The sequence below is a fragment of the Sander lucioperca genome, chromosome 4 (genome assembly GCF_008315115.2).
Source record: "Sander lucioperca isolate FBNREF2018 chromosome 4, SLUC_FBN_1.2, whole genome shotgun sequence".
In the NCBI taxonomy this organism is placed as follows: domain Eukaryota; kingdom Metazoa; phylum Chordata; class Actinopteri; order Perciformes; family Percidae; genus Sander; species Sander lucioperca.
In genome coordinates, this window is record NC_050176.1 from 33,642,163 (window position 1) to 33,655,794 (window position 13,632).

At 44.5% G+C, this 13,632-nt stretch overlaps 1 protein-coding gene across 4 annotated transcripts in view; it reads right to left on the bottom strand.

Annotated features, from left to right (window-relative positions):
• znf827 (zinc finger protein 827) overlaps positions 1-13,632 on the bottom strand; it is a 77,910-nt gene that overhangs the window by 48,289 nt on the left and 15,989 nt on the right. For 3 of the 4 annotated variants that reach the window (XM_031276798.2, XM_031276800.2, XM_031276801.2), the window contains exons 2-4: positions 7,887-9,161; positions 5,436-5,608; positions 4,638-5,133 (exon numbers count right to left, since the gene is read on the bottom strand). In XM_031276798.2, coding sequence (XP_031132658.1) covers positions 4,638-5,133; positions 5,436-5,608; positions 7,887-9,161 — 1,944 coding nt within the window. The remainder of the gene's footprint in view (positions 1-4,637; positions 5,134-5,435; positions 5,609-7,886; positions 9,162-13,632) is intronic. The other variant, XM_031276799.2, reaches the window with a different exon arrangement.

The window sequence follows — 13,632 nt, forward strand, 5'->3', positions numbered from 1 at the left end:
ATTTCTAAATTCTGTGTCAACTAAGCGATGGTATTTCTGTAATACACGTCTACACTACTACATTCAATAGATGCCCCTTTGATGTTTTCAAATAAAAATATTGTCTATAACATGGATAATGACATGATAATGCAGGAGGAGGGGGGGAGAGAGAGAGAGATAAACAATGTTCTCTAAAAATCCTTAAAAGTAAGATTTTTCATGTGCATTGATAAAATTCTGCCTGTGAATCATTTCACTGTAGCAAAGCATTGCATGCAATATACTCTCCCAGGAACAAGATAAATAAGACAACTGCAGAAGCATCATGACAGATGCAACACCTCCCACAACCCCTTCCATGCCAATTATTCACACCCAGCCAGGGTCAAGCTCGTTGTGCCTGTGTCACCGCAGCAGGGTGTGTGTGTGTGTGTGTGTGTGTGTGTGTGTGTGTGTGGGGGGGGGGGGGGGCAGTGCCCACTGTCATTATTAACTCAGGGTCCACTGGGCACAGGGTAGGGGCTGTGCATTTCAAAGTGCCTCTGTGGCTTTCATCTCTGAATCAAAATGTGGATCACACTGGATAGCTAACGGTTGTGTCAGCGTGCAAGGATACAAATCAAAGGGTATCACTGTAACACTCAATGGAAAGCAGGGCAGCCCAAAAAAATGATATGCTTATTATGTCAGAGGTCAGGAAGAGTTCACTGGCTTTTTATGCCTGGGGAACTCGATGCAACTCCCTCTTTGCCTCTTTCTCCCTCTCCCTTACTTGCTGTCACTTTATGTCTCTTTTTTTATCTTTCCCCGTCCAGCTTTTTACACCCCCCTCCATCTCCCCCTCTTCCACCCTCCCTCTCCCTCTCCCAGGCCTTGTGGGATTGAGGCTCTGAGACAGCAGTGTAAAAGCAGGAGGGATGAGCTGCCCGTGTACACATTCAATCTGGGTTGGCAGGGAGGTCAAAAGAAATAGAGTCTAGAGGTCCCAGGAGGAACTTCCTCACCTCTCCCTTCCTGGCTGCTCTGTGGCATGGGTAAGTCTCACAAAGATCTGAGCCCAGCTCTTCTCAGTTTCATAAACCTCTATCTTTCATTTCGCCCCCCAACAAAGGGAGAACTTTGTGATCAAAGAAGCAGTATTCATTAAAACTCATCATCATGCGTTCAAGTTCAACATCCTCTCGTCCTGTCATTTTATATCCTTCCTCATTCTCCTTGAATGATGCCCTGACTAAGATGTCCGCCACTTGACACTGGACTGACATTGCGAGGAGCCATCTTGGCTCCTCTGGGAGTTGCCTGGGCTTGATTGTGCAGTCTGGGAGTGAAGCGCAACTGGCACCCAGGGGGCATCCATGTGGAGCCCGGGCGTGCGAGATCGAGGGGGAGTTAACTAAGCTGGCCCAGTCCCTGTGCATCCTGGCGGGGTCACAGGATGGCGCTGAGGGCGCTAATCATTTCAAATTATGAATTCCTTTTTAATTATGAATTATGCATACATTTTTAATTAATCTAATGTTCCCAGGGTTTTTTCCTCCCATCCTCGCTCAAGATCTCAATCTAATTACGCAGCATTAAGTGGAAGAGTGGCAGCCGTAGCCCCGACCCCGACGCTGAACCTCGGTCAACCTTTTTCCATCAATCTTGCCATCCTCCCTGAGCTCATCCTTTGATATTTTGCAACATGGTAAAATGCATCTAAACACGGTCCGGTCCTAGTATACCTTAGAGCAGCATGTTTGTCAAGGTTGTTAAAATAATGCTGTATCGGAACGCTTCCATGTCACATTGCAACTTTACCAATACCAAGAAATTGTGAATTTTGAGGTGCACACAACCAGGTACTCATTATTAACTGCAAGAAAGGGCAAAACTTGGGAAACTTCAATATTTAAATGAGGCTTAAATAAATACAGTTGCTCTATGTAAACAATCCTTAATGCAGCACTCCCAACCGAATTCTTCTACTTGTCATTTTCAGTTGATCTCATCAGGACCTTTAGAATAAAATGTGTCACCATATAATAACACCAACACACAGGCAAAAAGAATTGTTAACGGGAGAAAGATGCCTAGAGGTTACAGATCTTCAACTCCCCTGACAACTGATAAAATGTGGGATTAATCCCTCAGCAACTTTTATCGAGGTGCCCTTGAGCGAATCATTTAGTCCCCAACTGCTTCAGTGGAGCTAATCAGTGGCCAACAGCAGAGGACTGGGGATGTACTACTGAGCAGCCATCAAGTGTCATTTTAATTGTGTGCAAAAGAAGCAAAAAAAAAAAATAGTATTCAACCTTGGATGGATAAATAATCTCAAAAATGGTCCAAGAATGTAATATTATTTGGGTGTTGTAATGCCATTTTAAGCAGATAATACCTAGTTCAAAAACAGACTGTTAATCTACAAAATGAGATGTGAACATTTTGTACTTGCTCTGATTTAGGTCATGACTTTAGTGATGCTCAGTGGTACTTAAGTTGATTTCTATGAGCACATTCTACTCTGTTGCTACCAATCATGAATATACACACAATGATACGCTGTTTCTGCATGAGGTGCACTTGAACTGATGGATACCAAAAAAAGATCCCTGTTAGCTGTTTAGCAAAGCATTGTTTAGAGTCATAAAGCCACTGAAGCCTTACTTTTGAAAAGTAAGAAAAAAGCTCATTATCAGAACATTCTCAGTCTACTTACTCCTTCGTGGTATGCTTGGAATACTGTAACTATGCTAAGAATGTCTCCTCGCTTTTGCTTATTCCAACACACTTTCAACGTACGCATAAGTGGCATGACACAAAGTGTGTGCCAACAAATCAGTTAGATGTGTTGGGCTTAGCAGTATCCACAATTTGTACATGAATTGAGCTTCTATCATTGTCATCTTTTGAATATCAATTTACAAATTCATATCTAATAGGTGACATCCTTCCTGTGTTTATCCCAATGTTGCATCAGCTGGGCATGTTATTGTTATAGTACTGGCATATTTCAAGCCTTTGTATCCGTGTCTACTATGGTTTTCAACAGCAATATAACAGTCTATATAGAGTATGTGTACTGGCAAGACAATGTGCTAAAACTCGGATCAGAAACACCTTTTGTTACGTAGGTGCCACTAGTTATACAATGGGCAATCGAAGTGCACATGATCAAACTTTTACACATATAAAAAGCCAACAGATATCTCTTTAAAGTTTCAATGCTTGTTAAACAGCTTTTTTTATTTTATTTTTGATAAACTCTTCCATTTATATAAAATTGTTTTAACTACTTGTAGGCACAATGAAAATAACCAAAATCTATTTAGTTAAATATAAAGTATGTTGTCTTCCTCGCCATCAGTGTCCTAAGGGCACGTTTTGAATTCCTTGGGTGTTGCCCTAACCAGTTTAAAATGTGGTACTTGTGAGAAGGCTAAAAGTCCATGGCCTACTTTTCTACCATGCTCATGGGAGAGACACAGAAACCAAGGATGTACATAACCCTGTGTACAAGTGAAGGCATCCCTGATATCCAACAACAAGACCCACGCAGCTTTGGCACATAGTGTTAACTATTCCTATTCAATTTACTGTATAAAGGAAAAGTCTAGCAGGATTTTACATTTGATTGCTATGTTTATGCCCATAAAACATCTTAACACATTAATGTATCTGCCACCGTCAAAAGCTAAAACAGTCTATTCAGTAAAAGGTTTGAGCTAACTCTCAGACATTTAAGGCTCCCATTGTTTTAAAATCCATTAACAACTGCTCAAATAGACATACTGCAGCCTTGACCCAAAACAATAAACATTAAACTGTTTACACTTCTTAAGAATGTTATTTCTGGTGACAGTGAAGAATAAAATAAAACTTAAGGCAAAGGAGAGACAACATCTAGCTGGAGATCAGAATGGATGTCTTCGTGTTCAAATCTGGAAGAAGTGAAATACTTTCTTTTCTTTTTTTTCTTTTTTTTTTTTTTTTTTTTAAACGGGCAACTGCAATGACTGGAGTTACAAAGTCAAGTTGAGAAAGCGGTACAATAAACAAATAATTATGGATAACAGGAGTCAAGCTAGTAGTGTGTCTGTGCACACTGTTTTTTCATGTATTTTTCAAAATTTCTCAATTACTTGATGCAATCTGTCTTCCATTTGGACAGTAGCAACTTTTAACTGCAGTACAGTATGTCCTGTACATTGGTGGGTTTTTCCTTTTTATATGATGGCAACAAAAGAAAACTAACACCTGCCTGCCTCCTCCTTAGATTTGTGTTCACTTCACAAGATGATCTGCCAGAGACTGGTGTTAACGCTTTTAATTTCCATAGGCTACCGTGATTATACATAGGCTCCCAAGTCCGCAAAAATATACATATTGACTGAATTAGAGCAGAAACTATTAGTTGATTAATCGATCAGTTGATAACCAGAAAATAAATCAGCAACTGTTACTGTGTTAAGTATTTCTTAAGCAGAAATGGCAAAAAATAAACTGGCTCCAGCTTTCCAAAAGTAAATATATTCTGGTTTTCGATGGGTTTTTTTCTATAATGCCACCAGGGGCTCTCTAAACGGGCACTTCTTTGCTATTTGCTGACATTCTAGTAGATATCTACTGAATTGCATTTTTCATTTTATAAAAAAACAAACATTTATGCCAACCTGAAAGCTTCATAAGCAGGTCAGTGGCCGTCTTGGTAGTGATGTCAGGGCTGAAGAGGGAGGCTGTGGTTGGACCACTGGGACTGGATCTGAGCCCGACTCCTACCCCAACTCCAGGTAGGTCCAGGGAGTTGGCACTGCTGCTGGGACGGTCCCTGCACATGCTAAATGGGGAGAGCACAGACAGATCTCTCTCCTGTTGCTCCTCCTTGATGTGGACGTGATTGGAGGGTGCCTCGACCGAGGGAGATGTCTGCTGCTGGGTGTCTGAGTGCAGCGGGGACACCTCCGTTCCTCTCAGGTCTGCGGAGCTGCTGTCACCCATCAGGGAGCCCTCGCCCTCAGTGTCGGTGGTGAGCTCCTCTTTCACCTTGACGTCTGTGCGGGGGAAGTGCTGGTGGCAGCGCATGTGAAGCTTCAGGCTGAAGTGACGGGAGGAGGTGAAGGGGCAAAGTTCACACTGAAATGTCTCACCCCGGTCCTGGTGCTGATGTACCTGGAAAAGAAGGACAGGTTTGTGTCAAATAACCTTTTTCTCTCTGGCACTACAGGACATAAAGAGGAAAGACAGGAGTCTTTGCTTCATTTCAGTTAAATATATCTGCAAACATGCAGCAGGGTTTAATTTGATTAAATTTCCATGTAGAGGATTTATTACACATTTAACTAAAGCATGCATATCCTTTAATGTTAACAATTATATTTCAAGAGCTATAATAGCCACTAATTAAAGATGATGTGGGTGGGGGCGACAAGGGGTGCAGGGTCACGAAATGAAGAAAATCCATATCATCTCACCTTCATGTGGGACTTAAGATTGTCTTTGCGAGCACAGCGGAAGGGACACAGCGGACACTGGTGGCTTTTCAAGCCTGTGTGGATGACCATGTGTCTCTTCCAGTAGCTCTTGCGTTTGATGACCAGTCCACACACAGGACACTGGAATGGTTTGCCACCATCCTCAGGAGAGCCTTGAGGGCACCAAAGAACATACAAGAAGAGTCATTAGTGTCTTAATGCATGGAAATATGTACTTTGTTACTGTTAAGAAATAAAAACCATGCCTTTTCAATTACAGACTACAGTATTCACATCTTTAGAAGAGGCAACTACTCCACACCTAATGGTGAAAACTATCAAGGGAAATGCCAGCTGGAAGCAATGGAACAATGGAAGTAAAAACTCAAGCATGTTTTAGTATCTCGATTATTGTTGTTGGCTTCATATCCGGCATCCATTACTGTTTAATTGGTCTTATTAGAAAGAGGCATGATTGCATTACAAATTCTACAAGGGCCTGTCAGGATGGCTTCATAAGTATTCCAGTGCCGTTCCTTGAAAAACATCTGGTAATCAGTGTTTGGTGAAATTACTGTGCTCAGCCATTCATTGACCTGAGGTGTAAAACCTCGAGACTGCCTATTTGCAACAATAAACCGCCATCTGCGGCCCAACCTCTCCAAGCACAGCAGAGATCACAATGCAAAAATGACTTGTGCTTATTCTGACTTGAGCCGAGTGAAGCGGAAATAAAACAGGGCAGAGGAAATGTGCGCGAGTTTAGCACCTTCATCTTAGTATTTAACACACCTGTTTCTATGCTTTAGAAAGAGGAAGAAAGCTTTGCGTACATATTCAAAGTGCAGAACATGCCCGTGCAGTAGAGTTTTTTTACAGTGGGACTGGCAAGGGACGACAATAAAACTAAACATGACAGTCAATAATCAAGGTCACATTTTTCAGTCTGGCGATCAAACAACTACCTGCATTTTTACAGCGCTGCTCGACCTTGACGGCTCGCGGGTTAGAGCAGACCCCCTTTTTAGCATGCAGATCACAGAATATTACATCGACTGCCTCATCTGTCTGAAGTCAATTTGATCCAGCCATTTTAGATTTGGCGGGGTTGCGACACAATCCTTCAAAAGTGCCCATCCATCTCCCTGAAAACATTCTGCTCTCCCTAAAGGCTACTTAGCAAGAGCCTGCACTTTGAAGCTTTCTCAGTCCCTGTGCAAGAGTGAGATCTTTGTGTGCACCCTTGTTTGGTTATATGTCTACATCTGAGTACACTTACAGAATATACTGCATGGCCATTTGTGAGTAACAGAGAGAGAGAACATAAGAGGGAAGGGGGGGAGAGAGAGAGAGAGAGAGAGAGAGAGAGAGAGAGAGAGAGAGAGAGAGAGAGAGAGAGTGTGAGTGTGAGAGAGAGCGTGAGAGTGTGAGTGTGAGTGTGAGTGTGAGTGTGTGTGTGTGTGTGTGTGTGTGTATCTGTATCCAGTCAGTGGAAAGTATGATGTGTTTGGCCTTAAGTCTGCTGTGCTGATCAGTGCAGAGGGTTCTGGCTAGTGGGGTTTGAAGCCAGGAGGAGGCTGCCGAGATGGATATGGACTCCAGGGCTCCCCACTGTGCCGAGCACACACTGACGGCCCCCTTTTGGCAGCACGCACATCCGAGCACAAACGAGCTGGTCTGGGAAGGCAGTGAGGTCTCAGTCTGAACCCCCCGTCGAGCCGACAGACCATTTCCCAGACTAGAAGGCCAGCCAGGGCTGTTTTCTCTCGCCTATGCTCTATGCTCGGCTGACAGTTAAGCTGAGGCTACACTACTCGCTACTTTAGCACCAGTGAGGTGAGAACAAAACCATTACAAGACCAGAGAAAATATGTCATCGAAGATCAGAATGATGCCTTTTTTTGGTGACAAGTAAACCTGCTAATCTCCCACACAATGACAGCAAAGACATTTTATCTTTTAGGAGCCACGCCTCCATTGCAATATAAGTTTTAATTCTATCAGTACTAATCAGTTTTAAGTGTTAGTAGTTCTTTGGTGAATGTTGAATGGGAAGAATTATAATGACACCTCAGGCAAATTAGCACCATTCTTTTCCAAAAGAAAACGGTATTGTAAAGGAATATGAAAAACTTCCATAAATGGAGTTCAGCTGAAATGATCTTGAACCTTCATAGTGTCTCTCTTCTACACAGACATAAGGTCATTTTATTTCATTGTAGCAACCTTGGTTAATCTTAAATAGCCTGATTCTGTGTTTAACACAAGGCAACAATAGAGTGTGTCTCACTAAAGAAAAACATATTTTCACTGGAAAAATATCCAAAAGGTACCTAACCTAAGCTGAGCTCTACTCTTCTTATCTTTATTGGTGTGACCAGTTGATCAATGTAGTTGTACTATTACTATGCATATAGTGATTGCTGTGCATATAGTATTACTTTATATTACCTGCTTGGCTGTTGGGCTTGCCTCTGCTCTTTGGAGTAGAGGGCAACAGCAAGTCCAGGCTCTGGGTGGGTGTAGAGGGTGTGGTAGCCTTCTGGTTCTTGTCCAGCAAGGGCTTCACATCCTCTTGGAGGACCCCAGCAGTTGCCAAGGAGGAACCATCCTTCTTCTCTGCCAGCAGGTTTCCCGCTGCCCTGGCTGCCACCTCTTTGAGCAAGGCAGCAGAAGAGGTCATTGACACAAGTGAGAGAAAGGAACTGGCTGAGGATTGGTGGTCAGTAGCAGCACTGGTCGTTGACGAGGCTTGGCTCCGCTCACTGACTTTCTTGGAAAGTGCAGCGAGGGTGGAGCTAGCTGACTGTGGGCTGAATGGAGAGTTGAAGGCATCAAAGCGCACCACGTCATCTCCTCGACCACTGCCTCCGAGCGCGGGCACCGCAGATGAGGCAGAGGTGGAGGAGGAGGAAGAAGTCGTTGAGGAGGAGGCCACGGCATTCTTGTCTTGAAGTACAGCATTCGCTGCTGCTTTTAACTTCTGGATTGCAGAGTCTGGGGACAGGCTGGAGCCGCATGGCGTGGAGCAGCTGGCCGGTGGCCATTTATCTGCAACACCTGCCCATACAAAGCCACTGCCGTTACTAGGGGTGACGGAGTTAAAGGGGTCAAGAGGCTCTTGCTTAATGTTGGTGACTGAGGGTGCCAAGGAGGCTGGCGAGGCTGAGCCGCTGTTGTTGTTATTGGCCAGTTTTCGGGCAAGAGCACTTAACTGCTGGGCATGGTGGGAAGATGGGGAGAGGGTCAGAGGTGGGGCTAAACCTATTGGAGGAGATTCCCCCCCAGCACCTCCCCTGGATGAACGACCCAGGAGCTCCCCAGTGTCAAGTTTCAGCGACCCAGCCTCTAGGAGGCGCCGTAGGTTACTGCTGAGGGGTTTTCCCAGAGCCCGAGATGCTGCCTCACCATACAGTGATGATACCACAGAAGAGAGTGTGTCCTGGGCCGAGAATGCACCTCCATCCAGTCCAAGAAGTTCCAAAGAGGCACGATGGACGGGTGTGGGGCAACCCAATGAGCTCTCACCTCCACAGGTATCGTGGTCCCCGGACCCAGTGCTGACTCCAGGCCGCTCATCAGGAGAGGAGCCCCTGGCCGGGAGGAGCTCATCCTGGGTGTCTCCATAGGACGACGACTCTGAGCGTGTGTCAGAAGCATTCCCAAACCAGCCTTCCTCCTCCACAGGTCTGTCATCAGGCCCTCCTTCCTCATTGCTGTCTACATCTGGAAGAGGAGAAAGAACATAACATTACTGTGAGGGAATAGAAATAAATGCTGTGCAAGTATTGGGACATAGATATCATCATATTGCTCTAGTGAACAGTTAGACTAGGCATTCTCTTCCAGCTAAACATTTGAGTATCCTGATTATGAATTCATCTACATCAAACACTTTAACTTTACTAAGACTTAAGTAGAGGGCATAGGCATAGCTTCCGGCTAGACAGCTTGTAACATTGGAAATAACTACTTACTATTAACTTTTATTATTTCCCATCCTTGCTTGTCTGATGATACAAAGCAATTAGTGCTCTGTACTATGTGGATGCCTAATTGAGACCACAATTTTGAACATTACCAAACACTATTACCTGCCCAAACCCAACCAAAGTGGAATGGCCATTTGAATCTGCAAAATATACACTTCATTGCTCAGCGAGAAGACCACTAAAATTACACACAAGTTCAACCTTTGTTATACAATAGCTGCTTTATGCAGGGAGCATGCAAGATGTTTGAGTAATTTAGATTTTTCTGTCCTTTTTTAACCGTATTTTTCCCACCCTTGGTCTGGAAGAGTCTAGTAAAGGGGTTACCATGACAACGGGTCCTTCTGGGAGGCTAGACAGCAAAGATTAGGGTAATGGAGGTTACAGAACTAGATTAATATTCATGAGCCTGCAGATACCACCAGGGAGCCAATAAGGATAGGGTTAAGGTCACCAAGGGTCATTAATATACACTTCATGTATCAATATTCATAAGCAAAACATTACAGCTTGCCAGACAAGGGCGAACAAAGAGAAGTGAATATTCCCTGATACATATTAACAAACCTCCATAAGAATATGTCAAAAGCACCAAGCCTGGGCAAAAAATAATGTCAAAACTGAGTGTTCATCCCCACCTCTTTGGGTTACTGTACACAACCTCACAAAACATCTGATAAAAAAGTGGCAAAAAATTGGCACTCATACAGTTGCAAAAACGTGTCAATAAAAGATTGTTTCAAATGTTTCACACACCAACATACATACAGTATATCCACACACCAAAGCTGTCTTCACCCTCGCGACCCTGACGGAGGCCTGGTGGGCCTGCTCTCTGTTCACAGGCAAAGGCAAAACGGTTGCCAGGCAACCCAGCCCAGCAACCTGTTGGGATCATTAGAGTTGTCTGACATCTGGCCAACGTGGCTCGCCATGATCCACAAAGGTGACCACAGTCACAACCCACTATGGCCGCTACTCTCCTGCTGCAACAAATATCAAACAGGGCTTACACACTTCCAAACATCTTCTCATTTCTGTCTCTCGCACATCTTACATTTTTCAGTAACACATAACCAAAAGCTGACAGGAAATGCCAGAGACCAAGGCAGCCGTAATAATAATGGCCTTAGGGCTCTCCAACCCAGTTATGAAGGCATGTCTAATAGACTTCACATACATGTAGGCCTATACAAACAATGCAAGATGTTAAGAGAGTGATGAGAACAACATGCCTGACTCTTCACACCTCTTAAGACTGTTTAAAAAGGTGAATGAAAACGTCACATGCCGATTGTGAACCCAATTTTCCTATGCTCCTTGAAGCAATTTTGCCACCTGAGTAGGGTTAACATGAATGAAAGAGAGGGAGAAAGAGCCAGTGAGTCATGCAGGGCAGGGCTTGACCCATTTCCATGTGACATGTGAAAAGCAGTAAGAGCCACTAATGGCTGTAATGTGGTTAGAGGGAAATCGCTAGATTGCTGACCCAAGGTCTCAGCTTTGTGGCTGAACTCTCTTGCTTCCTAGGTTCACTTTTAAACCTCAGGGTTAGGTACAGCTGAACGCAACACTACACCACTAGGCTTCTGCCAGAGTGCTACAGTGAACTGATGCACTCCACTACCATGGCATTGTGTCACAGGCGAGCCACCCCCGTGGGCGGAATGACATTTCCCAAGGTCATGGTCTCCAGCCCAAGCTCTAAGGGGGCCTCGTCTGAGCTCTGTTCTCACAACTGCTGCTGTATGCCCACCAAACGCAAGGGGACAAACATAATGCACGTGCATACATATTACAGTTTAGACTACAAACCCACAGCCAAGAGTGTGATTTAATGCTGAAGTCCTCACCCCACTGCATTCAACTGCTTTGCCTCCAGTACAATGGCTGGCTCTGCAACAGTAACTGCAACCCCCCCCCCAGTGATGGAAGCATGGAGATACGGGCCCAGGCGGCAAGCGTCTGCTACTGAAAGGGAACTATTTAGTGGTGTAATGGCGGGGATGACTTGCATGTTGAGACAAACAGCTGCGGGGTGCTCAGCAGTCTGGATCTGTTATCACTCACACACGGGTGATTCAGTGGTGCAGCAGCGGGGGATTTTCTCTCTGGGCCACAAAGATGTATAGCGCCACCACATTGTAGACAAAGAGAGCCATAACAAGTCAAAGTGCAAGCTGAGGTTACATAAAGAGAAGGCCGTGATGCCTGAGACAGGCTAGAATAAACTGTCTGGCTTGAGCTTGAACAGAGATGTACACTGAGCAGCTAAAATTATTTTTGATGCAGCACCTCTGCAACTTAAACTGTTTGGAAACCTGTGTGTTGTGTTAACCTGTCACAAAAAAACAGACAAGGAGCTCACAGCCTGTAACAGCTAAAAACAGTTTGACATTACAGGTAGAGTACTTGTTCATTGTTTTACCACGCAGTGCTGTCAACAATCTCCACTTGTGAACTTGGCAGGATTATTTTGGCCATGGCTTTTCTAGGTCAGAGAGAGGTGCATGTATGTGTGTGCATGCACATACATATGAATTTAGTACGGGAGTCAGCCATAGCTCCTTGTCAAACAGAATGATTGCTGGTAAAGGGAAGAGTGAAAGTTAGAGAAGAGCAAGGGACTGGAGTAAGGTTGGCCAGGAGGTCTCTCTCTCTCTCTCTCTCTCTCTGGCCTCACTGACCCCAGGCCTGAGCAGAGGGAGAGGAGATGCGAAGGAAGGGGCAGATAGAGGGATGGTTAAGTGAGGGGTTTATTTGGCTCGGCAAGAAAGAAGAGGAGGCCATTAGCCGATTAAGGCTGGACAGGGGTGCAACAATACTGTGCCAATGTCAAAACGAGAGTCATGCCCATGAGCTAATATAGCAATGAGAGTAAGAGAGGCAAAGAGAGAGGGAGCGAGCGCTAGAGCGAGGTAATGCAGGTCAGGGAATCACTAAAATCGCAAAGATTGCTGACCACAAAGCCATAAAAAGTAAAATAACATAAAAGACTGCCACAACATACCAAGACTAAAACAATCACATCTACATCGGCAAAATGATTAGTATTACATCTTCCCTGCTATGATTGGGAGGGGGATATGGTATTGGTGTGTGCATGTGTGTGTCTTTGAGGGTGGGTCAAGGAGGTAGAGCAGGACATGGGAAAGAGGGCAGTGAGTATGGATGTACTGAGGAAGGAGCCACGGCGGTAATTAAGTGTCCGGCTGGGCCCTGGCGGGGGTTGCCACGGCCGCGGGCTATGCTAATGAGCACGCCCGGCGGTCAGGGCTGCCTTCTTAGCGCCTGCTGGAAAATATGGTGGGAGAGACGCTCTACTGGCGGGCTCCCGTCTCTGCAAATGACTAACAGTCCTCTTGAGGAGGAAGGTAATTCCATTAATTGGGACACACTGGATCAGGATCGCTTCCCTTCCCCTTTTCCATAATCTCTCAATTGTTTTATCTCTTTTACACCTGCGATTTTTCTTCTTCTTCTTATATGTCCCTCCCTTCATCCCTTTCCCTCTTCTCCTGTTTTCATAACCGGGAATACTAATATTCAAAATAAATATATTAAGCACCGATGCTCTACATTAATCCAGCTGGAAGTGTGGAAGCTAGCAGACATATCCCCCCCCCCTTCAAATGAGATGATACGAAATTGCTCCAAAGTTTATCCATCGTGTTATTTCCATTAGGAAGTTGATGAAACATGACAACCAACAAGGGTATGAGCAAGACGTGCTCACTAAAGCAAAATGTCACACAATGGAGCAGGTAACTTATTTACTTTTGATGAACTTGGTGATGGTGTGATAGCATTTGCCTTGTGTTGGGAAGTAACACCACTTCTTTACATGCATGCAGTATATATGTAGGCAATTATATAGTAGTTGTCAAGGCCTTTCTTGTAAGTGACTTCAAAAACTGACACAAATTTTTCTTCCATGCAAGAGTAAGCTAAACCATTAAACATCCCTCTAGCAATTAATTATGTTGACACGATGTCTTGACCCAGGAGGAAAGAAATCCTCCTGTGTATTGATTGAGGTTCATGTTAGACATTATGAAAACTCAGAATCAACTCCTTCATTCTCACTCCAACTATCTCTGTCATCCCGTACAACTGGTACTCTGACAAAGGCGTAAAGAGCTCATCTCTTAGTTGGAATTTGAGGTGAGGCGATACTCTCAGTGAGGATCAGGGCGCAGGCAGCA